This window comes from Anopheles cruzii, chromosome 3 (genome assembly GCF_943734635.1).
Source record: "Anopheles cruzii chromosome 3, idAnoCruzAS_RS32_06, whole genome shotgun sequence".
Classification (NCBI taxonomy): Eukaryota; Metazoa; Arthropoda; class Insecta; order Diptera; family Culicidae; genus Anopheles; species Anopheles cruzii.
This window is the reverse complement of record NC_069145.1, coordinates 71,116,951-71,144,642: the sequence shown is the minus strand read 5'-3', so window position 1 is coordinate 71,144,642 and position 27,692 is coordinate 71,116,951. Positions and strand designations below refer to the sequence as shown.

Here is a 27,692-nt window from a genome sequence, read left to right as displayed (position 1 = left end):
TGGGAAAACTCGAAATCGAAAGAAAACTTCCAATGGAGACGCCCAGTGATCCAGCGTCCGGCTGTGGAGCGGAGTGCCGGATTCCGGCTAATACTTTCATGTTTTGCCGTCGTGCGAATTCGTTTCCACTTTTCCACTGCCAAGTAATTGTATTTACTATTTTGTGTCCTTTCGTTTTCGAGTGCTGCTGGAACGGGTGTGGTTTTTTTACTGAAGAGCGCAAGATATATGCCAATGTTCGAATCAAATCCATTCGCGCTGGATCAGTCGGCAAATTGATTCCAGCACTTTTTATGCTCAGTGAGATGGACCTTGGGGAATGAGCGATGCTTTGAGGACGGTAGCGAAATCTATATTTCTGCCATACACTGCTACGGTTTTATCAAATGTTGGACTCGTTGGAAAGGTTTGAAACTGCCTGACTGGCGTTTGTTTTGAAATGCTTCTGAAATTGTTTGAGAATGAACCAGCAAAAATATCAGAAACAGCAAAAATGAATGCTGAAATAGCTTTTAAAATGTCGAAAGGCTTTAGTTTTTTATGCCGAAGAGAAAATGCATGGAAACAGGATTTACAGTAGAGGAAGTTTTACTGAAAAAAATAAGAAAAGTTTGGATACCTAAACAATAACCTATTACATTTTGGATCTCCATTAAGTAAGTGAAGGAGAATTGTAATCTTACTTTGCTGAATATATTAATTTTGAAAACTTTGCCCATCAAAGTGACCACCGTTTTTCGGTGTGCCTGAGTTGCTTTGTTGATTTTATTTCCAGTAGACGGCTGCTATCGAAAGCTTTTCGCTGGACTTGAAAGCTCTTCGTTCGGAGGGAGCTTTCGAGCCGCTCCGAAGCTCAACGAAAAGCGGCTCCAGCGGCTGCATTGAATCGCTTATCGTACGTCGGAGGCCAAAGATTGCTCAACTGAACCCTGTAGATATTTCTCTTGCAAGGAAAGCGAGATAAACACACTTCACTCGGGGCATTGCGCATAAATCACACCCGCTGTTTAGTCTTTGTAAATGTTTATTTTATTTCACATCTCAATTCAAGCCGTTCGAGTTACTGTGGTGCTACGGAGTGCATGGACCGTAGCGACAGATCTTTGTTGCTAGAGATTCTCGAAAATACGGGATTGCAGTGCCACAACAAGTGGCATTACTTTCTGAGCTTCCTTCGGAGATGTCATCATTGACGGGTCTGGGCATAGCGTCGTCGTAGTGTAATGTTTTCGGTGCACGTGATTGCGTCCTTCGACTTATCGCTGGTAAACGCCGATGTACGCCTTGCATCGAGGACACCGATGAACGGTGTCACGGCACGAACCACAGCAGTATGGCAGGCAAATGCATGGCCAGCACAGGAACAGGCACAGCAGCAGTGCGTAGATGTGTGTCCGGGTGTTGGCCCGATGTTCCGTCGCCGTACGCACCAGCGCCTGGCAGGTAGGGCACACGAGCTGGGTCGACTCAGGACCGACGGCCGGCGATATGATAACGGTAGCTGGAAAAAGGTTCGCCATGCCAATCACTGGTGGTCTCCGATGCCTTGATGGCCGTACTTACTCATCTGGAGCGGTTTTGTAATCGTTGTCGTCGAATGTCGGCCACCACGAAACGTTCGCCCGAACTGTGGACGCACTTGCCGGTTACTGAGGCGCGTCGTTCTGTTGGTCTGTTCAGCGTCCGCGGTGACTAACACCCAGACACTAACACTAACGCTAACTCCGTGTATGGGTGAGCGGAGTTGTGCTGACGATGCCGCTTTGGAGTGGAAGAATCTGTGAACAAACCAAACACTCCGAGAATGGTTTGCGTTTCGATTTCGCTCTCGTCGGTGGTCCACGTTTTTTTTATTATAAAGCACAAACTAGTCAGATGATTGTTATGATGCTGCTGTGTAAACTAGTTCGAGTTCCGTTACGCGGGGCAGTTTCCATTTTTAGCCTTTACTGATTCACGATGTTTTTTTCGTAGTGCATTTTTTCCTTAAATTTCTACAGCTCATCTTAGACACCGAGTGTGTCGGTTAACGGTCCGCCACTGTTAACTCGTTTAGTAGGCGTAAGGGTGAAACATTCGGCATGCAACTCATTTTTATTGTTAGTCTAATATGTGTAGAATAAATTTCAATAGTCCGACAGAAAGACGACCACGACGAATGATGATGGATATTAATTTTGTTCAATCGTGCGTTCGAAACAGGGCCACTGCTTGGCAAAACATACATCGTTTCGCGTGGTTGTACGTGATTAAATTTGTAATATGGGTCGATTCTACTCTACGCCATGCAAAGTCTATTGGCAGCATAACCAAATTCAGAGTGTTGGGTACTTACCTGCGGTTTGTAAAATCTTTCTTGGCAACTAAAAAGTGCAAATAATAAATCTCCTTAAGACTTTCCCTCTCGTGCACTCTCTCTCTCTGCTGCGCTTGAAGCAGGCAGCAGTTCGTTGGTTTCGGTTTCACCTATAAAGTGTAAAATGCGCGCTTTTCTCGGAACTTCATCGAATAACGTCCGTCTTCATCTAGTTCGCCGAAAACCGCCTGTGGTCGACCACACAAAGTTCCTTTGTTTCTCGCCCTACGGCTTTTGGCTCTCACAGTCTGGTACCACATTCTGGAGCACGCGATCGAGCGCAGACCGGAAGTCTTTTGTTTCCTAGCCCTACGGAGCCGTTCGGACTTTGTTGCTTTTCAGTGATATCCGGTGCAGAGTGCGCTTTGCTAGACGCCAAAGAAATTACGAGCCCGTTTATTTGTGTGTATGCGTGTGTAAATCTGCCAAACACAGAGTGTGGGCACTTTCCTGCTGATTGCAAAAACTTTCTCGGAGACTAAAAAGTGCAATAAATAAATTTGCTGAAGACTTTCCCTCTCGTACACTCTCCCTTTCTGCTGCACTTGAGCAATTGGTAGAATGTACCTATTACCAGATACTCCCGAAAAGTGTAATGTGTGGGCCCCAGCTACATAGTTGCTTGTGTATGGGTGTGTGTGCGTTAAATTGAAGTGTTTTCTCCGTGTTCTCTATAAAGTGTTCTTTCAATAAGGGTCCCGTCTCAAAGTGCGTGCTTTTTCCCCGCACTTCATCGAATAACGCAATTAATTAAAAAGGCGGTTCACTTTCTTCGCGCCAGAAACGATCCGCAAAACGCCATAGTCGACTTGCGTGTAGTGTTTGTGGCCAGGAACAATGAAAAATGCATAAATAAATAACTTAATAAACTACTTACTTACTTTTAGAAAATGGCTTTTACACATATTTTATACTTGACGCCCTTCCACAACATTTTATTGTTACCAATTAAGGACTGCAATAATTATAACACTCATGTTACAAATCATGATAATCAATAATCATATTTCAACAATGTCCATTATGTGTGAAAAATTACCAAAAACAAAACCAACTGTGTCGCATGTTTAACGATTAATTTGCTATCAACTACAAATCATTGAGGAGCTTCAATAATTTCACATTCTAGTGAAGGAAATGTAAATTAGGTGGCATCTATCTGTTAATAATACTATTCAGCGATATGGAGTAAATAATCAATCATGCGTTTTTATCTTCAAATCGGTTTCGTCGACTACCTTATCGCGGGTCAATGTTACAAAGATATTCCAAATATTAAGTAATCATCGCAATTCTTTTCGTGGAAATATTTACCGAGCTTAGGTGGTGCTAGTAGTATTGGCACCAAAGGGGTTGGTGTATGTTTAACGTTCGTCTGGTGTAGACGATAAGGAATGTTTGCTTTACTGTTGGTCAAACAACATCGTCACCAGAAAGATAAACGGTCTTCTACTGCAGCAATAGAAATAGACAGAAATTGAGAAGCGAAATTCGGCCAGTGCTCACCATCCTGTTGAACGTTTGTAAAAAGACAATTTGAAACTTATTACTTTAACCATTGAAGTCGTTTTATTGATAGAGGTAACATTCACACCCTTGAAGTGGACCGGGAAGACCGGCAGTGCACTAAAAACTAACCCTGATGCGTACGGTTGTCCGTGAAAATGGTGGACAGTATAAATAATACTAAATTTGGCCTAGTGTTTCGCTCCATCGGCTGGCCCGCCAAATCTCAGCCGGGGCACAGTTTTTAGTGCTTGTATGTTCCGATGAAGGCGTTACAGTTGGGACAGTAATGATTGGCATCCCGGCAAGAACCGCAGCAGTACGGCAGGCAGAGGCACGGCCAGCAGAAGATCCACAGCAGAAACGCGCACGCGTGCGTGGAGGTGGTAGAGTGGTGCTTCACCTTCGTGCGGACAGTTGCACGGCACGATGGGCAGGTGATCGTGACGGGGTCGGGGCCGACTTGCGGGTTTGTGACGATCACGGTAGCTGCGGAAAAGGGAGGGACGAAATGGAGTCACAACGTGTACTTTACGCAGCTCAATCGACTGAACCAAACATTGGCCAGCGTACTTACTCATTCTGTACGGCTCGACGGTAGTGCGCTTGCAAAAGATGCTCTGGTTTGACTAACTTGCCTCGGTGCGAGCCGCACCGGTTATATGGCAGAAGGGCCGTTGGCGTGATTTGGGTGCAACAACCCTTGAGGGACACGCAACATTTACTAATGGGCAGTAGGTTTACTAATTTCCAACGTTTGGATTTTGATCAGTATCGATCGCTAGTTAGTAATGTTATGCTACTAAGGATTGGTTGAGCGATTTTCTACATTTTCATTAGAATTTTCCTCAACCAACTATTATTTATTTTTGATTTTTTTAAAGTTTTTTTTTATTATTACTTTGCATTGCATTACTTACAATATTTGTTGTTGATGAGTGCTTAGTTGCCAACTTATGCTAAATGATCACAATACAAAATACAGTTTTCTATCTGGCTTTAGCAACCGTAAGTGTCCTCCTATCTACGATAACCAACACAGGTCTGGACTGTAAGACGAACAACATACAATGATTCACCTTTTACTGGTCGTTGTTTTGACTGGAGCCCATGATAAGAGCTATCAAAAGCACTGCACAATGCACCGACACACTCATGGGAGGAAACATAAAATGATTTGTCAACTAGCAGCTCAAATGGCTGTCCATCTTGTCCATTGGGCGTCGTTGGCATTAGTCACAATCCCAACAACGGTGATTCATTTATTGGATGGCTTCATATCGGATGTGCTTTGAAAAAGAAATTAATTGTTTACAAACACCGGAGATGAGTGATAGTCGAGCACCTAAAATATGTTAAATGGGAATTGGCAATAAATAGGAATGGCCACAAAAATCGGAAAAATCCTAGTATCAAATTGAGTGATTCTTGTAGGACTTATTGAAGGACAGTTCGGAAGGAAGGATTGGAATGGGTTACAAGTTTATTGTCTAACGAATCAATTATAAAGATAGTTTCAAGTAACGTCTTTTGCAGAATGTATTACGGATAATCGAAACGTAGGTCTCACATAAGTTCTTCTTTTAATTATGCAGCATTGGATCTGGATTATTGGCAGCATTGGATCTGGAAACGGAAGCTTCGAACAGTGAACCATCCACGTGCCAATTATCAGTCTCTCGGGAACCGTTATCGTCTATTGAGAAATCACTTTAGCACCAGCCCAAGTGAATCACAAGGTCCGTTGTGTTTGCCAATCGAACAGTTTAACCCGAAAATTGTGGGAAAACCTGTCGGATGCTTCCCGAAAGCTTAGACCTTCGTACCACGAGCCTGCTGTAATCTTATCGACCCTCTTATCAGCACGCAGAGCGTGTAGCAAATATTTTATCGCACCGTATCGTGGCGAGCGCGGACGAACTTTGGCAGCTTCGACGATCTCGCTTTTTAACCCGCCAAACCCGACCGTGAGTTGACGTGCGGGATCCGCCCAATGCAGACGCCGTTACGGCAAATCTCAAACTAGGTGACCACTGGACAGCGTGCTGGAGTTTTTTCGCCACCTTGCACCTTAGGCCGGAAAGGGAAAGAAAGCGCCAAAAATGGGTGAGTATGGCTCGTGGCTCACCCACTCACATTGCGCCCGCCATCGCTAACCACCGGTGAACCTCCCAGAACCCACGAAGTCCGAACTGCCGTCCTATGAACAGATCGATCACGGTGTGCCGGGTGCCTATCCTCATCATGCGCCACCAATGGTGGTCGACACAGATCCGATCAAGTCACAGGAACCGCCCTTGTTGCGTAAGTTCCGTTGGCGCTCGCGTTGTCCCCTTGTCTAGCTATAGTTCCCTGGTGTAGTTCATCCTCAATAGACGCCACACTGCCTAGTTCCTCAAACCAATCTCCCGCTCTGTTTACACCCTCTCCTTTCGCTTTGCTTTCCTTCTCGTGTCCGCCACCAGAGACTACAGTGATCGTGACGAGCCCACAAGTTGGTCCGGATCCGACCACTATCATCTGTCCTTCGTGCCGGGCAACGGTTGTTACGCGGATGGAGTACGAGACCACCACGAAGACGCATCTGTGTGCGGGGCTGCTGTGCCTGTTCCTGTGCTGGCCGTGCGCCTTCATACCGTACTGCTCGACGGCGTGCCGAGATGCGAACCATTACTGCCCGAACTGTGGCTCTTTCATCGGGTCCTACCGGAAGTAGCCGCCTGTGACTGAATGTGTGTGTACCCATAAGTGTGAATGTCCGACCACCGTAGCTCCACGACCCCAAGCCTCCCGAGTTTCCAGGTTTCAGTGAAGTTAGACCAAGTAGACCAAAACGACGAGCGTAGTTGAAGCAAAAAGGAATCAACTCGAGCTCGTTATCCGGGCCGTGTTTGTCTGATTAGATAGTGTACCATTTTATCGGAGCGAAAGGGCCGTTATCGAGGTTACAGTTGATTGATTTGATCGATCAGGAATCGCGGTTCGAACGAGGGTTCGATTTCGTCTACCGGCAATGCTAAACTGTTCCGTGAATGTAACGATGAGAGTTTAATAAAGGCAAGCATTTGAGCATTTTCTACTGTATCGCTTGGTTGGTGATTCCGTTGATTGTGGCTTACATTAATTGTTAGTAGCAATCATTTAATCAGCCTCAGCAGCAAATCAAAAAGATTGCATGTTTCGGTGAGAAACTTTTTCACTCACATCTCGTGTCGAGGAGCTGGAATAATACAGAGCCTACTTATTAGCAGTACTCACATAAGCATCTGAGACCCTGTCCAAGACTCAAAAACTGGGCTGGTCATGTCATGAGAATGGCGAACGACGAACCAGCCCGCAAATTCTTTTTAGATCGTCCACTAAGACATTAATATGCTTTCCTCAGCTCTTAACCCATTGGTCTGGCTACTTGCCATCCGATCCGTACATTCGGTATCATGTTCACAGTCGCCATTATTTACGGTAGAAAGCTGAGGGAGTTTATATTTAATGATCTTCACTTTGTGCAAACCTCACAAGACGGTGCTGAGTTCTGCAGAATAAGCATAAAAAGCATTTCCCGTGGGATGACGATAAGTGTTTGCATCATTGCTGTTGGCGTAAGTCAACACTAAGAACTTATATCGCTGTTGTAGTATAAACAATTAACCCGTCGGAGGTTCATATACCAATGCTCGATGCACCCTCTTAGGGAATATGAGTTACGAATTAACAATACCGAAACGTCATCAAACTCTGAAGAGATGCTTGAGTCAATAAACGACCACTCGATCCTCGGCGGGTTTCTCAAGAGTAAGGAATGGTAAATATATATTTATTATGCAATTATTACGTTTGGCGCAATCAACAGAAAACTCATTCACTACACGATAATAACAGTCGACGTCAAGGCACAAACACACACACACACACACGTACGGTTCCATTCAGTCCGCGTTCATCCGTAAACACTCGCACACAATGTTAGGCACTTTCGTTTTTAATAACAACAAAAAATCATATTCCGCTCCGTGGCCGCGATGGTCTCGTGTGTTCGGTGGTGAAATGGGTCACCGAGGCGTGCAGAATCGCGCCCCCGGGGCACGAGCCGGCCGACGGTGGGATCGGATTACATCACAATACTCGACATGGCCCCAGCTTCCTCCGCCAGCCAGCCAGCAGGATCATAAACCTGGTTTGGTTGAAGTTGGCCGCGGTGGCTTAGCTTAGCCGCGGTACGTTCCGATGTACGCGCCACAGTTCGGGCAGTAGTGGTTGGCATTTTTGCACGAATCGATCACGTACGGGATCCAGAAGCATGGCCAGCAGCTGCAATGAAACGACGATAGTGGGATTAGGTTTACGGACAATAATTACCAACTGAAGGGCATGTTATTTACATCTCAACTCTATGTTTAGAACAACAACTGATAACGGCAACAAACAAGACAAAAAAGCCACATATGTACACAAGGACGACATAGTTTGAAACGCCGAAAATAGGCCAAACTTATCAAGCTGTGACGCTGCTGGGAGTTGTTTTGTTCACACAGAGGCCCAAAGTTTGATCCTCGAATTGCGTAGTTAGCGCAGTAAGTTCTCGAAGGGGGCCACATAACATAATTAGTGCATTCATTCCGTACAAAGTGTCGAAGTGGCCCACAAGCGATGTGGCAATGGAGGCATTTCATTTCCGAAACAGTAACCAAATTAATCGATAACACAATGCATGGCCCAAAATGTGTTGCATTCACCAACAGTAATCTTCGCCGTGACTCATACGGTTCTCGATCGATTATGTCTGCCCGTCTCCGGGTAGGTCCGGATTCGCCACCCCAGTCTCCACGTGTCGCTCGTGTCAATCAATGGCGGTGGTAATGGCGGTGGTGAAATATGACTGATTGGGGCACCCCCATATTTCTCTAGACAATGAAGGAACGGTTTCCCAACATTATGGGACACCCTCCCATTACCGGCGGCAAACATTGGGGTCGCTCTAGAACCGTGTCGTGCTGTCTACCCTTTTTTACTGCCACGCTACGTCGTGCAATGCGCCACTCGGAACACCTAAATTCCAGGGTGGCCGATAAGATAAGATACAGGGTGGCCAACCGTATTGGACTCCGCTTCGAACGGCACCGGTTTTTGAGGACAACTTTCAAATGGCACGCCAATGCGGCACGCCATTTGCAGGATGCATGTGCGTTTTGGGCACAGTCAGCGATCGTCCCGGAAGCAGCGCTTGTCGTTTCTGGCGATGCACTTCGAGAACTTGCGCAACTAGGGGCCCGAAGTAACGTGTGCAACACTTCCGTGTGTTTTGATAGCAACCATAAGGTGGCATTCACAATTTGCACCACAATAGGCACGTTGAAGTGGTGTACCTGTAATCATCTGCCAAGGAAAGGCGCTTATCGTGTGTCCCGCAACAATGAGGTGATACAGTGTTGGGAGGACTGTTTGTCTTGACTCAGCCACTTTCAGCATACGGCGATGCGGCGAACCAGGCGAACACTTAATTGCACTTCTATTTGGCCAACCGCGCAGATGTCGCTCTGGGCAAATGTTTACCAAATGACCATATTTTATCGTTGCTCCTGGAGGTGATAAAGCGAAACTGCGGAAAGTGTTCAGAACGGCCCGGGCGCCCCATGTTGAGCGCTCCGAGAAGCAAAATAAATTAAAGAATCTTTTAAAACTAATAACCAGTTGGGGACTTGAGGTGATCAAATAACGTTACGGAACGGGTCCCAAAATAGCGAAAGCGTTCCCGGTACCGCACGAACCGGTTCGTGGAGATCTGGTTCTTAAGACGAGCCCTTCCGCGGCTGGGGTGGGTTGTGCCACAGGCGTGCCTTGACCCGTATAGTTTGGCGACAAGAAACGAACCCCCTCCACTGGACACTGGCTGTTACGTCTACACGAACGATCGAACGATGCCGTTCGCCGATGATTCGCCTGTTTGGACAACATTCTCCTAAATCCGGTTCTGGGAGGTGTGATCACTTCACGGGGATCGAAATTCTACAACTGCCGCCTATGCTTCCATTCATGGACTCGAAGAATGTTTATCTGCCCGGTACAAAGACCTCACTGGTTTCGTTGAGCCCGTTCCGATGCAAAAACTGATTGTTTTACTGTCAACGCGGCTTATCAGATAATCACTTGTGTGACGTGTGTGACCGAAACAATCGGCCTGCCAACACTGAACACGATATCGGAAACAAAGCTTCGGTTTAAAGCGTTGATAACAGCTTCATCTACTGTCCCGGAGAAGACTTCCCGGCGTAACGAGCGATCAAGGGTCGGAAGTAGTACAAGTTACTCACGCACGCACTGAGGCCAACGGCCGTAAAGATTATTTAATCGGAAGAGGATCACTACTCACATGAACAGACACAGCAAACCGGCGGCAATATGCGTCTTGGTGGACGTTTCGTAGTCTAGCCGGGTGATGACGTGCTTGGCGCAGGACGGGCAGATCATCGAGGACGGATCCGGTCCAACCTGTGGCCTGCTCACAACTGTGGAGGGGGGAGGGTAAAAAACAATGGATCCCGTTTGAAACACTACACATCCCTTGGCGGAAGTCCTACGAGTGTCGAGTGTACGAACCTTGCACGTAGGTGGTGGACGCTTGCTGCGGGGACGAGATCACGTTGGAATTGGCATCGTACGGCGGTGGAGGTGGTGGGTGCATGTAGCTGGGTGCGTCTGTCGGTGGGTGAGGGTATGCGTTCGTCCCCGGCATATTCGGCATGTAAGCGCCGGTCTGTGCGGTGGGGTACGGCGGTTGGTTGAGCGGTTGCACCTGGTCCGGGCCCGCTCCTTTGCCACTGCTGTTCATTTTTTACTTCTTTTGGGGATTTATCGTCCGACTGGGGGCGTTACGCTGTCCTCCCTCTGTACGGTCTGTAACGATACAACACAAAAATGGACTCAGAATGTACGAAGATCTACCCAAACCGACACCGCGATTAAGTTCTTGAAGCGCACACTTTCACTCTCAACGAAAAAAGTTCGAGGCTGAGCCGGAAAATTGGCACGCTTCGGACAGTTCGTGAACCGGTTCAGACAGTTTGCGTGCAAAAAACTGGAACCACTTTCCCTTTTCCTTTCCGATGCACCGAACACGGACTTCCGTACGCGAATGGGGCGACCCCATTTTGGGATTCACTTCGCCTCTTTCGTGTCAGTCGTAGTATGCTGTGCTAAGGCACCCCGGAAACCTACCAGAAAAGAAAAACAGGATCACGATAATCGGTTCGAAGACCTTTTCACTTGGTCACTTTTTCGCTTCGGGCCGGCCCACACTTTGTCCGCTGCGATCCGTTCGGGAGTTCGTCGTTCACTGAACACTGGCGCGATAAAGTCGTGAAGCAGAAGTGGCCGTATGGCGGTGTGTAAGGTGGTGTGTAGTGTTGAAGCAACAACCGACCGCACAGCGGTCCGTTAACGCTACCGCGGTGGTCGAAATTTCCCTCACTATGGGTTCCCGGGTATCGAGCGGCGTGAAATGACGGGAACAAGGGCGTGAACAGGTTTTAGCGAAACACGCTGTCCCGGGGCCCGGTTGAGATCGTTAGCGCCTTAGACACGTAAACTGGAACTGGGCACTGGTGCCGGACACAGAATGCGAACCACCGAAACCGTGTGAACGGTGCGAAGATGTCCGAAAGTCCGAAATTTGCATAATTGGTTCGCGTATATCGACTCAAAAATGGTGGAACCGAGCGAACGCAAATGTGTTGAGTATTTTCGATTGTTCTGTATAATGATCTAATTTGATTATGTGACATGAAGTTATTGAACTATAAAATTCAATTCAAAATTAAAATACAATTTCCGGCAGATGATACAAAACATCTGCCAATAAACACCTCGGCTGACTGCAAAACTCGAGCGGCATAATGCATTTTTAATGAGCAATAACGAAACCGGTGCCCGCAGAGTTTCGTCATAAATTTCGCTGCGGTCCATCGGGTCTGCCAAACTGGGGCTCCCGGACAGTTGTTGCCTGGCCGGCGCATCCCAAAACCGAAGCATCTACAGGTTGCCGGCCCGGCAGAGAAAGGCGCCGAAGACACGTCGAAGCGCCAAAAAGGAAAGTGTTCACCGCGATGGCGCGTGTTTCCTTCTCCATTTCGGTCGCCGGTGCCAGTGAAAATCGATATTTTCTTCCGGGGCGCGACCCGTGGGGGTAGCGCCGGTGTGTGTTGCACGAAAATTACACCCTTCGAGTGTCGCTCGGTTCTGTTGTTGGGGCCGCGACAATCTCGGCCGATCGGGCGACATGACATCTGAAGTGCTGATCTTATCACCTCCCTCACATACCATTTTTGTGTTTTCCACGAGCCCAGGTTGATAAAACCCAGTACGGGACAGTAGTGGTGTATGTGTATGATTCCCCGGTACTGCGAAATAAAATGATTGAATGCTTTGGAAAAGATTCGAAAGAATTTTGATTTGAAGAATATTTATTTAAGGTAAATTTCTGTACATTACGAACATACTTTTAAATAACTAATTATTTTCATGCTAAACTGTAAACAACCTTGTTCCGAAAGAATTGTCCTGTTTGGCCTCTAACACATTTAGCCTAATCCTCGCTAGGGTTGCTGTAAAATGTAGTCTATCGGGCCAAGGTTGTAATCATCCGACAATAGCCTCACGGATGATACACTGAATTAGTGCGCTAGCAAGATGTTGCCCGATGTTAGCCTTATCTTTCGGGTGCCACCATGTCCGGCAGGCAATATAACATTCGTCTTGATAACGGACATTCGTGTCAACGCATGAATCATGCTCAGGGTGGGAAAAGTGTAAATACAGATGAGGGAATTGTTTTCGCGATGACGCATTTGTTTTACGGCATCGAAGTAATGTTCCACGCTGAAGACGCACCGGCTTTAGTTCCACCGTTCGCTTCTCCATTGACGTCATTGACGTGCAGTGTAATTTCAAGTGCGCATCGTTGGCCAAAGTGTTACGCGCTGCCGATCCACGATCGTGGCTCCCATTACTCATCTCCCTATCGGACTCCAGTTATTATCGGTTCTTTCGTAACACCGCCCCACAGAACAGAAACGGTTCGCGGCGCGGTCAACTTGCGTTGATACGCTTGTCGATCGTGCTAAGCGCATTAAACGCGGCGCAACGGTTGCGCCTCGCCAGTTAATTCCGTTGTTAGAACCATTTGCTGGAAGGGTTTTGCATTTTGTCCGTCATACAGTGTTTCGTTTGGCGTAATGATCTTTTCGACGGGCGAATGTTCAGTACCGGTTTCAAAAGCGGGTGGCCAACAATTTGTCAAACGTTCAACGCTTCGTGACGCCACAGAACAGAGCAGAGTTTTTGCGCCCAAGCCAAACACATGTAGGAAGTGTTTTTTACGTGCGCAGAAAAAACAACTTCAACTAATTTGCTGCCCTATTGTACGGTCTCTGTGGAAGGAACCGCCAAGTGTGCCGGCCATGAGGCACGATGATGGTGAAATTTTGTTAAACGCGAAATTGTTTACGGATCGTTACGCTGGCTGTGATATTTGAAGGTGGTAAATTTAGGAAAATTCGGGTTTTTTCCGAACGAGCATATGGCGCCATTGTCGATTATTGTACGTAAAATATTTGATTGTTTGAGCATTGAAGTATGGAAATACCCGGCGGATAATCCGATGGAAGCAAGTCACGAGTTAGTGAGTCAAAATGAGCCTTAAATTTTTCAACTTTAATTTAGAAAATTGTGTAATTGTAGCAACGTATCAAACATTTTAGTTAAAAGTGACAGTAAAAATGTTTTGCAAAATCTGATTCTTGTATAGATCTTATTTTATTATCCAAATGTGGTTTCGCCTTTGCTTTCACAATCATATAAAATAACTCGGCACGTGTGGCCCCATTTGTGTTGATCGTATCAATATCATCGATCGAGCAAAAAAAATCATTGTTATGTGAATTCAACGATTTGCATTTCTATTGGCCTCGCCGTCCATGTTGAAGGCTCGACCGAGGGTAACATTAGTCGATGTTAATCCAGATACATCTGCTTGATTGCCCTGTCTCACTGTTCTCATCAGTTCCACGGTGCACCGCTTTCTAGAAGGCTCGTCGCGAATCGGAGTGAAAATGCATTCCTATTCACCTTTCACACGCCACCAGGTGATCGCAGATCGCGCCAAGCTAAATGAACCTGCAACAGCTGACCGTGACAGCGGCGCCAAGCTCCGGTCATATTACGGCAACGAATTGATCTTGACGCGCTGCACTGTCGCGGAGTTGCATAATCGTGCATAGTGCAGGTGCATCCCAGCCAGCCAGCCAGTCAGCCAGTTCGTGCCTTTGCCTCTCGAGGTCAATCGCTTGACGTGGGTCTAGGCGTGATGCTCATGTTTACAGGGGAGCCGTAGCTCGTAGCCGCTCTGATCGGAGGTAGCTTCACCACTAGGCCGTTACGGTTCGGAATCCAATCGGCCGGTGCAGTAGACCGGTTTTGTGTCTTCTAAGCGGTCTCGATAAGTTGTTTGCTCGGTCGGTTGGTCGGTCGGTCAAAATTTGCACTTGCACTCTCGATTTCTTCGCCACAGGAAGACCAGTGTCGGTCGTAATCCATCCGTCGTTGGAATGGTGCGGATACGACGCAGAAGATTGACAGCACGCTTAACGATTCCACCTTTTATAGACATTTAAATGCATGCATTTTTATTTTTAGATTTATCACCTCTCGCAGTGTCGCACTCTGCTAACAAACTGATAATAAAATCCAAGCATCGGTGTTATGCAAGGTAAATCTCACTTATGTTAGAATCAAGGGATAAACTTGCGGGATACCCAAATGGCCGTAAAATTCTAGCAGCAGCATTCGTTCTCGGCTATCGCGGCTTCAAGAACGAAACGACACATCCGTGCCTCGAACGGTAAATGGTAGGTTCGTTACGTTCGGCAGCGTCGCAGTCACTCGTTTTGCGGGCCCGGCGAAAGGCATCGATGGTTGCCATTCTAATGGCGATGGTTTACATTTGCTGAGCGGCGCGCGCACCTGAGCAATGACCAGCCTTGTGCCGAATTAAGGCAAGAACTAGTTCTGCATTCAGAAAAGCGGATAAGTGGTCCGGGACCGGATGAGAATTTGACTTACCAGGGCGCATATCGTAGCTTCGTGATGGGACTGGTTGCCGCAAGTGAATGTATATTTTTATCGTAACCTAACTCTGCTCAACTGTTAGGATTGTACTTAATATAAAAGAATACGTTTAACTTATGAGAGTGTTTAAAGATTGTAGAGTATCATTGGGTTTCAGTATATTGCTTTTAAGGGAGCATAAAACCTTTAAAAACAATTGAGTGATTGAAAGTTGTGAAATAAAGAATAAATTAGCGAGATGATGCTGGTGCTTTATTGGAACAAGCTGAAATAAGAAGTTGAGAAACTCTCAAAAAACGCGAAGGGATTCAATTCTCCATCATACAATGCTCCAATATAATAAATACGGCCCGGTCCGTTTTTCTAAGATTGAAAAAAAAAGATCTAGTATAGAATAAAGATGTTTCAGGTGGGAAAGTATTGAAAAGCTTATAAAGTACATAATTTTGGTTTAAACCATCAAGCCTTTCTTCGGTTCGAAGTATATATTTAAAACTGCCGTTTCAAAACAGGCAACATACAACTTGCACGCAAGATCCACTAGGTGTCGCTGGTAGTGCTATCAATAGCCTAGTTACAAACCTTACGGTTGAATCGGTTGATGGAACCGATTCGCTTCTGCCGTGCTTCGTCCTCGAGATTTCGAACGGGACTTTTTACCCATGTAATCCTCGTACAATCCGAGAAATGCATTGCAGTTCGAGCAATGGAGATGCTGTTTAGTGGGTCTGTTGAAAATGCACGACAGAAAGCATAATGGCCAACAGCATAACAAACAGTAGGCGCCAATAGCACTCCTTGAAATACGGCTGGTAACAAAACGAACGGTCGGAAAATACCGTCCGCCGCACTGGGGACATTTTACCCTGAGCTCTGCCGGGCGCCATTCAGCAACTGTAAATGGGGAAATCAACAATCGTTTGGAGAATCATATTGCAAAGTGTCATTTACTGCCCGTATCGTACCTGTAGTTTTGTAGCTAATTTCTGCTCTGCTGACCGTTGGCTTCCTTCCGGAAGAATTAGAAGAATGTTTCCGTTTGACAGAGCTCGTCTTTTTCGCCGCTGTGGATCGCGAGTTTCTACTTGGCTTCAAATCCGAAGGCGTTGTTTGGGTAGATTTTTCGGCCAGCTCCACAATTGTTGCCTCGGAACGGTGCATACTTTGAAGGTGTTGTATCAATATGGCGGTGTTTGAACGATCACACGATAGATTACTTTGGCAGACGGTACACGTTGCAATAAGGCTCATGCTACGAAACGCGGGCAATCCATGCTCCACCGTAGTGAGCGAGTGAACCAAATTTCCGCCAACACACACGAGCACAGCGATACTTTGTTGAAAGTGCGTTAGGCTCAACGATGGTTACTACGATGGCAACAGAGAAAATACCCGTTGCCCCAGAACACATGACGTATTGCATGACAATTACTGCACAGTAATGATGAGGCTTTCGTAACAATCGACACAATTAACCTAATGGTTTATGGAACCGATTGAGTGACAACAATAATCCGCAATCGGACTGCTTCCTGAAATGATGTCAAAGGATCGAATTACGTCAATTAAAAAAATTAAACAAACATTCATTCCAATTAGTACTTTCTTCGATAACACGACTTTTATTTCCCAACAAACAGTTTGCTAACATTTTCTTCCTCTCGTTCGTTTGATACTGTTTTCCAACAGTTGGTTTTCATCGTCTTTGTTTTGTTGCTCTCCGGTCACTTCACATTTCATACCTCTTCTGCTGCTCTGCTTCGTTAAGTTAACCGTTTGTAATTTAATTTTTAAATGTGCGCCTTTGCCACGGTCTAAGTTACCGGCCCGTCTCGCTCCTTCTAAACTTTCTAATACGAGTTTAACATGTTTATCGATCTCAATCTCCCCTCCACCGGCTTCTTGGGCGCCGCTTGCACGCCACCAGTTTTTTCACAAATGAAATCATCTCCCCTTTCGGAGCACAAATGTGTGTTTTACGTTTAAAAAAAACCATAACTACTGGCCGCAAATGCGGCACTTTCAACGTTTTTCTGCGTCAAACCCTTGCTTAACCTCCGCCCGTAGTGTGCCCGTAGAGCATTCGTGTATAATGCGGGCTCATCACAATTCCTAATACATAATTGTTACCCTTCAACCCGTACTGCTGTGCTAGTTTGTATTTTATTTAAATTTTCCTCTCATCTTTTGAATAGTATCGGCACACCCGTACCCGTGTCTGACACCGTTCCTATCAGACGCGAAAGGACTTTGTGTGTGTGTGGTTGATTTTAAACTTCTACCAATAGGGTTCACTGTAATTAGATCCTACAATCAGTGTTAAGACTTGTCGGTTTCTCTCAGAGACATGTTTAAAAAATCACCTCCATCAGCCACATCGGCTCATTCCTTGCGTATCCGTGTGTTAACTAAGGTCCGTCCAGCCGGAATGAAACTACGAGCGGGAACGTGAGCCACGAGAAATGGAAACCGAACTGAGTTGTTGTAAAAACCACTGTTTCTACTGCTTAAGTGGGGCATGAGTTTAAATATGTAGAGTAGAGTGTAACGTTTTCAACATTTTAATTCATCTGTTCACTATTCGTATCGCGATTATTATCGTTTTGGCTTAAAGGTTAGGAAATAGGGTTTCTGTTTTGTTACCGTTTCTTAACTGTTGCTTCCTGTTAGACGCTAGCATTGGTTTCGGATTACATTTAATCCACTTTCCTTACGGTTTGGTTTTGTGTTGGTCGCCAATCTCTGCCGCCCTAATCACTAACAGCGTACGCTTGTAAAGAGTTCCTATTTTGTAGTGAAGGTTTAAGTTTGTTTAGTTTGTTTCTTGTTTTTAAGTACTCGTCGCAACGATCCTTACCACGCCTTTCAGTTTATTAAAAGTGTAGAGTTTAAGTATTCGCTTTCGAATGCCTGCGATTGAGTCATTCCGTTAGGGTTTAGCTGGTTAGTTTAGGATCCTATGGAACTAGACATTCAAATCAAGACGCGTGAAACCGAAAGGCGCTACAGCAGTTTAAGATACTATAAACCAAAGTATTTGAGGCGTAACGGAATGAAATAATATCACGCATCACATCACACTTTACCGTTTACAGTTAACAGATATGTTTTAGTGTTTTATTTTACCACTTCCAAAAGCTTCGATGCCTGACTAAAGGGGAAAATCAAACCGCCGAAGGTCGAACACCTCACTAGCGATACGAAGGATAAACCATTCTTCAAACCGAGCGCCGGCGTAACGGCGGCGTCGTAAAGCTTACATCCGTTCAGTTTTGAAGAAGAAAACCTAATCTATCATCCCTAGGGGATACCTTAACTGATAGTGTTTCCATTGTGATCAACGAAAAAAAGGCAACAACAGCAATCACCGGCGCTGCTCCTTGGCTAGGAATAACTGCACGATTGGGCCCTTTCTTTGGCCTGCTTTTCCAACGGCTTGAAGGATTTGTGCCCCGGCAGCACGACAATGGCGGAATACGAGACTTTAATCATCTCCCGGTGAATACGAGCCGTTCGAGCCGTCGTTATTCATGCTCCGTCCCACACAACATGATCGGCCAGGGCGCGGTGTAATGTGTACAAGTTTTCCTTTCCCAAAATGACCGAGTAACGTTTGGGCTTTTCACCGGTGAGCGATGGGTCAATGTAATCGAGCGCAAGAAGGGAAATGTCAGACTCATCGCGAAGGACCCGTGTTGTTGAAATATTTTCCCATTTCGTGCAACATCATCATTGTTGTCGTTGCACCGGCTGGATACTGTGACGCACGGGAAGGATGTTAAACGTTGAATGATTATGGAAAGCTTTGTTGGGTCCGTCGCCTCCGTCTGGGAGTGAGTTTTCATCTTTGCAGCGGATTTAAAGAATTTGCCAGGTACGTGTGAGTGATTGGCCGGAAAAGCTAAAACGTCTGTTTTTTGTGTTTTGGAAATGCTTTCTTCTCAGGGTGCACGTTATGAGCTCACCAGGAGCGCGCAGGTCATTGCTGTTGTCGCGTTGTCCTAACAGTCTAACCACTTAGGCCATTTCGTCGGTCAGCGTGCATCGTGGAGCACTGCTGCCGACGTGCGAGCTGTTGTTTGATGTTTGTTCTTACAGTGTTTTAGGTTTGTTTGGTGAAAAAGTGTTACACTCTTTCGAACGTTTAGATTGGGTTTTGGTTATAGTATAGCTTAAACGATTGCAACTAGAGCAATAGATGGTAAGAAAGTGAGAGCGAGAGACAAAGAAGGAGAGAAAGATAGAAAGATCAAGAGAGAGAGAGATAGAAAGCGAAGGAGAGAGAGAGAGAGAGAGAGAGAGAGGGAGAGAAATCGGACGAACTTTGCAGCGTTAATCATATTGAAACTAGAAAGGAAAAATGATTGATGAGAAAAGTATGAATTCATTCCCTTTTCATACCGTTTTGCCTTGCAAAAAGTTTCTAATTATGTCAAGGCCCACTCATTACTTCCTTCCATTCTCTTTATGCCTCTTTTTCTCTCTCTGTCTCTCTAGCACTCTCTGCCTCTCTCCCTCCACCTCTAGAAAATACTATGTTTTTAGGTTTCCTTCAGTTTAACACCGTTGGTTAGATTCACCATTAATGTTGATTAACATTACATAGGTTGATGGGTATAAAGTTCTCTCTTACTCTACGCTGGGTGTCCCCAAATTATGTGCTTTCTCTGTCCCCCTCGCAGTGCAGCTGCTGTTTGGCTTAACCGTTGGCTTTGCTTTTAATTTCCGAATTAGTCTCAAAGTCGTGTGCGGTTAGTCTGCCAACGGCTGCCATCCCTATTTGTGCCACACACACACACACATACGCAGCAGCCGTCTGCACACATTATACTATGTTTTCCCGTCATTTGTTGGTTTCTGTAGCATTTATGTTTTCACTTCTTATCACAATGATTAAGTAAAAAAGGAAATATTTTTTCTTTTCGAGGCACGTTCAATGTTCTGTTTTCCGCGTCTTTTTGTGGTGGTTGTTGCTGTTTACTACTACTTCATTCTAATACCTACCCTTTCACGTGTTTGGGGGAATTATCCACTCATTTGTCCCGCATTTGCACGCCCCGCTCGTGGGGCGGAAAACTGTAGCCTCAACACGCCTCATCAAGACTCATCAGTTTGGTTGTTTCTTCCTACATAGTGTTGGTAAATTCCTTAGTTTTCCTTCGTCTTCACTTGTTCTGTTTCATCGAGATTTCAGTAGCGACACGCAACAATTAGGTTACCTGCCACGTAGTTGCCAACGAGCTGCCGGTTCGCCGGCTTTCTATTCGGTTACTCGGTAAAGCTAGAAGTGAGATTTTGGGACAGAATTGACATTAATCCTAGCACCGCTAGCGCGCACGTTTGGTCATTTTACGTGGAGATTCCGTGGATTGGTTTATATGATTACCACAACAACAAAATAGTGGCCATTGCTATAACTAAATATAATTGTAAAATGAAAGTGGGGAAACCTCCCTGGAACTACCAATAAAATCAAAACAAAACGTATTGTCCTTCAACGTAGTGGCCTTTGTCGCTCCGTTTCGAACCTTTTCGAACACTTCATAAACCTTTCCGCAACTCTCCGGAACGATCGAATCGAACGAAATAGGTTATGCCAGCGTAAAGAGATAAAATGGTAATCTTGCCTTTCTGTCACGTCAAAGAAGTGGGAAACGTTCACCGGGTTCCGGTTCGGGTCGGAGAAAACGCGGCAGGAATGCAATGTCCAGTTGCACACTCTCTCTCAGCACCGCGGGCCAGATGAGTCCGGACTCCGGTTTCCTGCCTCGCAAAAAATAAAAAAAAAACGTAACCATTCACCGGGTACGACCCAACCCGGACCGGACAGAGGAGGAGTTGGGTCGGGCGTGATCCGGGCACGTCGGGCATGATATCCTTCGGATGGTGTCCCGCTGCGCGCTTCCGACTTCCGGACCGTGTGCACTTCAGTCGCATATTTCTTCCGCCGCGGAGAAGGAATCGGATTAGAGCGGTTCCCTTTTGCTCGCAGCGCCCTTGCCGCTTCTTTCGATTATAATTTCCTCCCACCAAGGACACGTCGGGTAGCGCCACTGGAGACGGAGCAAATAGCGAATGCATATTCATAACGTATTCTGCCGCCCGCTCGTGCCGCTCCCGGAACCTCCGGTGGCCGGTGGGGACACCGCCGGTGACTCTTCCGCCGTAGCCGTCATGCCGTCGGCCACCGACGCCGCCGCCTCTGCCCCCGTCGTCGTCGTTGCTGCCGAGTGCGATTTGCGTCGATGCGATCGAAGCCTTCCGGACGCCGTCATCGCTGATGAACCCGAGGGTTGCTGGAGTTGCTGCTGCTGCTGCTGCTGTTGTTGTTGATGGGTTCGACTCGTCGGTGACTTTTGCACTCTGCACGCCCGGGCCCGGACCATGTTTTGGATTAATTTTTCCGTGGGTGGTTGATGGGTGCGCCATGATGAAAGATATTCACGTGTTGGCCGGTGGCGACGATGCAGCAACAGCATCCGGGTCGAAGGAGGGCGAAACAATAGGAAACATAACATAAAATAAAACACCAACCGAGAACGGGAGTCGCAGAACGCAACGCGAGGATACGGGCCCCGGGAACTAGGTTAGCGCGCGGCGTGATCCGTTTGGGCGGACGTTCATTTTTTTCCGCGTGTCCCGCGCTGCTGCGGAATTCGCATTTCACTCACGTTCCCCTCTGTCACCCCCCAGCAGCAGGTCAGCGGGTCACCAGCGCAATATGGCGCGTGGCGGTGCCAGTATTTTGTCCTAACTTTTATTTCCCCATTTCGTGCCCAGATGCAACGCGTCACGCCGGGAAAGGGGCACAATTTACTTCCGGTGCACCACAAATCCGACCATTCGGATGCAGCTCCCGATGCAAAGTGAAGCAATATGGTGTGCTCGTTATGCAAAAGCGGGAAACGTGCGGTTCGCACGTTCGGCCACGCAAGGACGCAACCGAAACGGGGCGGTGAGGCATCCGGCGGCGACGGCCGGCATTGTTTCACTCGAGCCCGTTCGTTTGCGGGAAGAATTTGGAATTCAGAGTATTGATGGCTTCACCTTACTGGAATGCGACGAAGGAAGAGTCCAGGACTTCGGATGGATTTGGTTTGCGTAAGACCATCCGAACGGTACTTTAGTCAAACAGAACCCCTACAAAGCGAACTTTAGGAACTTGTTATCCCATTTACATACTCCCTGTACAAACATATTCCAATCGAGTGTAATGAAGCCATTACGCTGGCGGTGAGACCCACCGAAGAAACTCCGACTCTTCGAGTACTTCGCCAGGTTCTGGGCAAAAATAACCAGAAACCGGAAGCTTTCGGTCCGCCAACATTCAAAATTCGGAGCGCGTCTTCCGATTTAATCTTGCTTCTTTCATTCGAACCTACGCGACACTGTTGCCTGTCGGGTGCGCCGACTGGAACGGATAAAATATTGCCAACCTAAGATGATCCTGCTCCGCTCCTTCCGGGGTTTCGGCCTGCGATCTCCGTGGCCGTGGGTGATTGAAAATTCTACGAGAAAAGCCAGTTCCGATTCCCAGTTTTCAAGAGTTTTTCTGCCCAGCACGACCGGCTCCTTTCGCGCGAAGTGCCACGCAAGCACTTCGTCGCGTGGCCATGTTTTATGTTTCGAGTTTCCCGCCCTCCCAAAATGGCGTGGCTGGCCGCAAAGGGATTGTCTTAATTTAGTGCCCAGTCGGTGTTTAAAGCTGCGACCGGAAACGAATAAATTTTGGGACGTGGCGAGGATGGTCGCGGTCTTATCGGCGAGAGTCGTCCTTCGGACCACCTCCGGGACAACGGAAACGTCGTCACGAAACCCGGTGTGTAATCAGAGAGCACTTTATTCAGCAAAACTGGCTATTGGCGATGGTGGGCATCCATTCCGTTCGTTGGGCGGAATCCTTGGAGGTACCTAATCAACGTTCCGTCCGTTTCCCGCTTTTGGAATCGCGCACTGATTTTTGTGCTTGCGCTGCGTGGATCACGTTTTCACGGCGGAATTTGCTCAGCGAGCCGATAAGGGGGAGCGGACCGTTCCGATGGATGACGCAATTAAGGAATGCAAAGTTCTTTTGATTTTTTTGTTCACATTCAGTTTCCGAGGCCCAAAAGTCGAGGTCGAGCTTTGGCACCGTTTTAACGTTTGCGACTGGATCGTCCCGGTATTTTCGTTTTTAATTTATGTTCATAATTTTGTAATTGATGGGAAAATGCGAACGGGCAAAGTTTTCCCATCCAACGTGGGGCGACGGAAGTGGGAATTTCTTGCTGAAAGGAATCCACCGTTTATTGGATACAAACTGGGAGTTTTCATTTGTGAAGTGATAAACAAAGTTCGGGGAGAACATTGGACTGGCGTTAATAAAATCTGTCCAAAAGTTCATTGTGTGATGAAAAAGACGAAACAAAATCTTCACTAACCCACTTTCCAAGAAATATTTCGCGAGGTTTGAAATATTTCACACAATATTGCCGTTGGATTGCCTTGCTTATGCTCTCCTGTTACTTTCAAGTGCAGCTACTGACGGAGTGCACATGCTTGAGTTAAATAACTAGAAGTTGACGAAACATCCTCCGCGTGCCTGGTTAAGATGAAAACACTCTTGAAAACAATTTCCGCGGCTCGAAACGAGAAGATTCGCACCACAAATAGTTGCACCAGAAATCAACAAGTACACGTCAAAAACACCGAACTGCAGTTACGGCACGATTGCATTTGGGTGCCGCCAGCAGCCAGTCAACGGCGTAGAACGGGCCCCAATTCAATCCACTCTCGCGCCGGTCTGTTGGTCTGTCGGTAATAACGTGAAAAGTGCATGACAATTCCCATAAAAAACATTGTCAGCGTGGTGCTCGGAGCCCGAAAACTTCGGTTCCCCCTTCGGTCCTTGCCGTTCCGCGTACCCGGTGGCCCTGGTCTTCTCGAAAACCACACCAAACGGATCTTGGTGCGCGCGTGGCGTGGCGCGCACCGTGTTAAATGTGATGTGGCGCGCAAGAGAATGGAAACAATCGTTTAAGAGTTTATGTAAGATGCTTGTTTTCGACCGGAACCGGGCCACTGTGCATCCCAGGGCAGCACAGTGTTCGGGCAGCAAAATGTGTCACATGGATGCAAGCAACTGCTGCACGGCCAACAACGGGAGGAGCCAACATCCTTGAGGGCCGCGGCTTGCGAGCTGGGCGCATAAGCACGGCCATAAGACACTGGAGTTGGCGGTGGACCCTAGCGGGGGGACGGTGCGGGATTGGTGTCGTTAGCAGAATACTTTGGATTCGAGTTTTGAAAGCGATTACATTTTGGTGGAATGCACTCGTAAAAACACTGCCAACATCTTGCACCTCTTCCCCGTGCGGCTGCGGCTTGGCTTGGAACGTGACCAGGATGCAAAAGCTCCGAGCCCGGTCCAAGCCCAATAACCGAAGCGAGCGTTCCACTTCGAAGCGTTCCGGCGGGCGAACGGCGAGTGGATTATTGCGTTCGACTTGTCTCGGGAAAACTCTACCTCAAGTGCGCCGGTGTGCTGCTCTCCTGCACACGAGTGCCTTAAGAACACGTAACCCCATCAGCCCACTGTCACTCGAAGGCCGGCGCTGGCTTCCGGGACAATACTACCGCCGGGGAAGAAGAACCCACCGATTACCGTGACACACGAGCAGAAGCAGGACGCACGAGCACTGCCCAGCGAGCTCGCATTGGCCGCTTCCGAACGCCGGGACGCCCGAATGGACGGATGTTTCGATCTGACAAAGTTACTCCAACTCTATTTGCTCTCCAAGTGCTTCCAAGTTGCGGATTTGAGCACGAGCTTCTAAAAGCATCCAAAATCACGTACACCACAACTGCGAGCAGCTCGGGTCGGGATTTGATTCGTTCTTTATAAAAACTTTTATGATGTCTCTAACCTCTCCTCGATAGGGTTGCCTGGTGTGACGGGGCACCACCTATCCTTGACCGGGCTACCGGGATGGGTGTCCCACTTTTACTGCACTTTGCTCCATGCTCTCGCAAGGGTGGTAAGTGACTGCCGGTGTTGGGCGGCGTGTCACGATCCTCAATAAACGAAAGGTCCTCCAATCCGGTGCAATATAAAACTAATGGCGGCCATTCTCATTAACAGACACTTCGTTGGGCGGGTGGGAAGATTCACCATAACCTGGGCCATCTCGAGGCATTAAACCCTTACAAAATCCGGGATCATCGACCGAGGGTTCAAGCAGGGTTCTAGCAGGGTTCAAGGATTGACCTCTAATGGATCATTCGCCGGAGTTGGCTAATCTCAGACACCCTGGAACATCTCCATTTTGATTTGCTGGTTTGATGTTGGAAGTTTCATACAAACGTACCGATAGCATTAGAACCGATTAGCGCACTTTTAAATGTACAATGTACTAAAAAGCTACACTCTATAAATTACGCCTGAAAGTATGCAATAAGCCGGAAGATCAGAATCCATCTCTCCGGTCGGTCTCCTGTTACTATGTGTCGTTTTCGTCACAGATTCCACAGGCCTCCCCGAGTGACCGTTGAACTTTCACAAACGCTGGCCTTGGAATTTGAAAAAAAAAAACGCCTTGAAGATCTCGTTACGATGATGGCCGGTTTCGTTCTAAATTCAACCTTGACACGAACACTTCATGCCGGCCATCGTTCGGCCTGCTTCCGTGTCCCGCCGGCCCCGTCATTTCCGGTCTTTTTCGTCTAAGTTTCTGTTGGGCGAATGAAATAACTCACCTGTCCTCGAGCTTGGAAATGCGCTGTTTCAGCTTCGACTGGCTGGCGGAGTACTCGGCCAGCAGGCGGGCCAGCCGGAGGTTCAAATTCTCCACCGTCTGCTCCAACCGGGCGACGCCACTCTCGAGCGAATCCTGCGTCTGCTGGGCATCTGTGGAGTGGTTCGGTCGCAATTGGACGCGTTATTTGCTGAAAGACGACGCCGACGAGCGGCGGAACACTTACTGGCAAATACCGCCTCATCCAGCAGACCATCTTTTCGCAGTAATTGACACCCACGCTCGGTCAGTGACGCCCTCGCCTCCGGATAGTCGGCCAGCGTCTCCCAGAGGTCACGTTTGGCCAGACAGAACAGATCGGAGTAGCCTGCGGAAAGGAAGGCGGTAGAGGTGGAAGTGGAGCTTAACGCGGAGCGGCGCCATTTAGACACAAGCCGATCGATCCGAGCCTCCATTGGGCTTAAATTGGCCAGACTGGCCGATCTGGTAGCCAAAAGTACAATGAACGAACTGCTGGGCTCCTGGGCAAGGCACAGGAGTCTGATGAAGTGCCGTGCAAATGGACCACGGAAGGACCCCGTACGTGGGCTGGTTGCTGCGATTGTGATTGCTAACAAACTGAAAAGCTAATTAACGGACTGTCGCGCCAATTCGCGTGACCGTTCGCCGCGTTTCCAAGTCTATTTGAGTCCCGCGGCAAAAGAAGCTTCTTTTTGAGCAAACAAAATGGATGCATTATTTGTGGGCGATCGAAGAGTTCTTGTCGCTTTTTTTGTTCTGGAAGTGTCCATGGAAACTGTGCCTTCGAGCCAGACAGATACGGGCTTATAAATAATTCAGTGCGGATGGAAATGAAGTTTGGTGACGAAATGGTTTCTATGCTAAAAACAATCTTATCACACGACTGGAATCTGGACTTTGCACCGCCTGGGGCCCCCGGTGAAATGCAAGCAGCACTTGGAACAAATGTCTACGAGGTCGCATCTTCCTGAAAGTCTGTTTCCTTGTCTACGAGTCGCTGAGAACACCAAGCCACCACTTACCGATCGATCGAACGTTCGCCGTCCGTCGGTTGCCGGTGCGATTGCCGGCGATTTCCAGGACCGAAACCTCACCAAACACCGAGCCGGCGCCGAGGGTGGCCAACACCGTGATCCCGTCGTCCGCCACCACCGACAGGCTGCCCCGTTTGACGATGTACATCTCCTTCCCGACGTCGCCCTTCCGGCAGATGTAGTCCCCGGGACTGAACACCTGTTTCCAGCGAAAAGAGATCGAGAGGACGGCGGTTGAGCACAGCATGTTGCGCTAGGAACCGATCCGATGTCGGCGGTGGCCGTACCTGGAGTTTGAGCTTCAGCACGAGCGCTTCGAGCAGCCCGGGCTCGCAGTCCTGGAAGATGCGGACCTGCCGCAACGTGTCCATGTGCACACGGATCGCAATCTCGGCTTTCAGCTTGTCCGGTAGCGCCGCCAGGACACGCTCCTCATCCAGCGCCCCGCTCTGGGCCCAGGTGTAGGCAAACCACCGAATAACCTGCCGATGGTGGAGAGGGAGAGTGACGCGACATCGTTCGTTCGTTGGAAATTGGAAGCCGTGCCCAGCCGCGTGGACGTATCCTCCGTACATACCCGTGCCTCCAGCTCGCCACCAACCTTCCGAAAGGCCATATATTGCTTGACGCCGTCCATGCGATTCTGGAACTCGACACGCGTCACGTTCATGTTCGATATCATCGAGCCGATGTTTCCTGCGGACGAGAGGACCACCACCACCATCAGAAGGAGATGCATCAGAAGCCGCGAAGTGGGCCGTAAACATGAGATTAGTGCTAAATGAGCGGCGCTCGAGCCTAGCGCAGGGCGAATGGGCGATTCTTTACACTTTGCGCTGGGATCAATTTAAATAGATAACCGCATCACGCGCCACGAGCGGCACAGCAAATTGTACTTTGTAAGCTTAAATAGGATCACGGACT

At 47.8% G+C, this 27,692-nt stretch overlaps 6 protein-coding genes across 6 annotated transcripts in view; 1 reads left to right on the top strand and 5 right to left on the bottom strand.

Moving 5' to 3' along the window:
• Positions 1-1,018: 1,018 nt before the first annotated feature.
• LOC128273600 (lipopolysaccharide-induced tumor necrosis factor-alpha factor homolog) lies at positions 1,019-1,656 on the bottom strand. Its single transcript, XM_053011603.1, has 2 exons — positions 1,564-1,656; positions 1,019-1,501 (listed from the first exon to the last, which is right to left on the bottom strand). Exons 1-2 carry the CDS (start codon positions 1,565-1,567, stop codon positions 1,257-1,259), a joined length of 249 nt encoding a protein of 82 aa, XP_052867563.1. The 5' UTR covers positions 1,568-1,656; the 3' UTR covers positions 1,019-1,256.
• A 2,254-nt stretch (positions 1,657-3,910) lies between these two features.
• On the bottom strand, positions 3,911-4,482 carry LOC128273091 (lipopolysaccharide-induced tumor necrosis factor-alpha factor homolog). Its single transcript, XM_053011007.1, has 2 exons — positions 4,440-4,482; positions 3,911-4,351 (listed from the first exon to the last, which is right to left on the bottom strand). Exons 1-2 carry the CDS (start codon positions 4,441-4,443, stop codon positions 4,107-4,109), a joined length of 249 nt encoding a protein of 82 aa, XP_052866967.1. The 5' UTR covers positions 4,444-4,482; the 3' UTR covers positions 3,911-4,106.
• Positions 4,483-5,644: 1,162 nt separating this feature from the next.
• On the top strand, positions 5,645-6,933 carry LOC128273095 (lipopolysaccharide-induced tumor necrosis factor-alpha factor homolog). The gene is made up of 3 exons (XM_053011013.1): positions 5,645-5,968; positions 6,038-6,166; positions 6,328-6,933. Exons 1-3 carry the CDS (start codon positions 5,965-5,967, stop codon positions 6,576-6,578), a joined length of 384 nt encoding a protein of 127 aa, XP_052866973.1. The 5' UTR covers positions 5,645-5,964; the 3' UTR covers positions 6,579-6,933.
• Positions 6,934-7,702: 769 nt separating this feature from the next.
• LOC128272417 (lipopolysaccharide-induced tumor necrosis factor-alpha factor homolog) lies at positions 7,703-11,187 on the bottom strand. The gene is made up of 4 exons (XM_053010221.1): positions 11,075-11,187; positions 10,457-10,753; positions 10,230-10,365; positions 7,703-8,170 (listed from the first exon to the last, which is right to left on the bottom strand). The coding sequence occupies exons 2-4, from the start codon at positions 10,686-10,688 to the stop codon at positions 8,068-8,070; spliced, it is 471 nt and encodes a 156-aa protein (XP_052866181.1). The 5' UTR covers positions 10,689-10,753; positions 11,075-11,187; the 3' UTR covers positions 7,703-8,067.
• A 4,376-nt stretch (positions 11,188-15,563) lies between these two features.
• Positions 15,564-16,231, bottom strand: LOC128270906 (uncharacterized). The gene is made up of 2 exons (XM_053008331.1): positions 15,946-16,231; positions 15,564-15,874 (listed from the first exon to the last, which is right to left on the bottom strand). The coding sequence occupies exons 1-2, from the start codon at positions 16,229-16,231 to the stop codon at positions 15,564-15,566; spliced, it is 597 nt and encodes a 198-aa protein (XP_052864291.1).
• A 4,832-nt stretch (positions 16,232-21,063) lies between these two features.
• LOC128270905 (cyclic nucleotide-gated cation channel subunit A) overlaps positions 21,064-27,692 on the bottom strand; it is a 30,636-nt gene continuing 24,007 nt past the window's right edge. The window contains exons 7-12 of the mRNA XM_053008330.1: positions 27,346-27,464; positions 27,056-27,250; positions 26,757-26,967; positions 25,940-26,080; positions 25,715-25,865; positions 21,064-21,343 (exon numbers count right to left, since the gene is read on the bottom strand). Coding sequence (XP_052864290.1) covers positions 21,064-21,343; positions 25,715-25,865; positions 25,940-26,080; positions 26,757-26,967; positions 27,056-27,250; positions 27,346-27,464 — 1,097 coding nt within the window. The remainder of the gene's footprint in view (positions 21,344-25,714; positions 25,866-25,939; positions 26,081-26,756; positions 26,968-27,055; positions 27,251-27,345; positions 27,465-27,692) is intronic.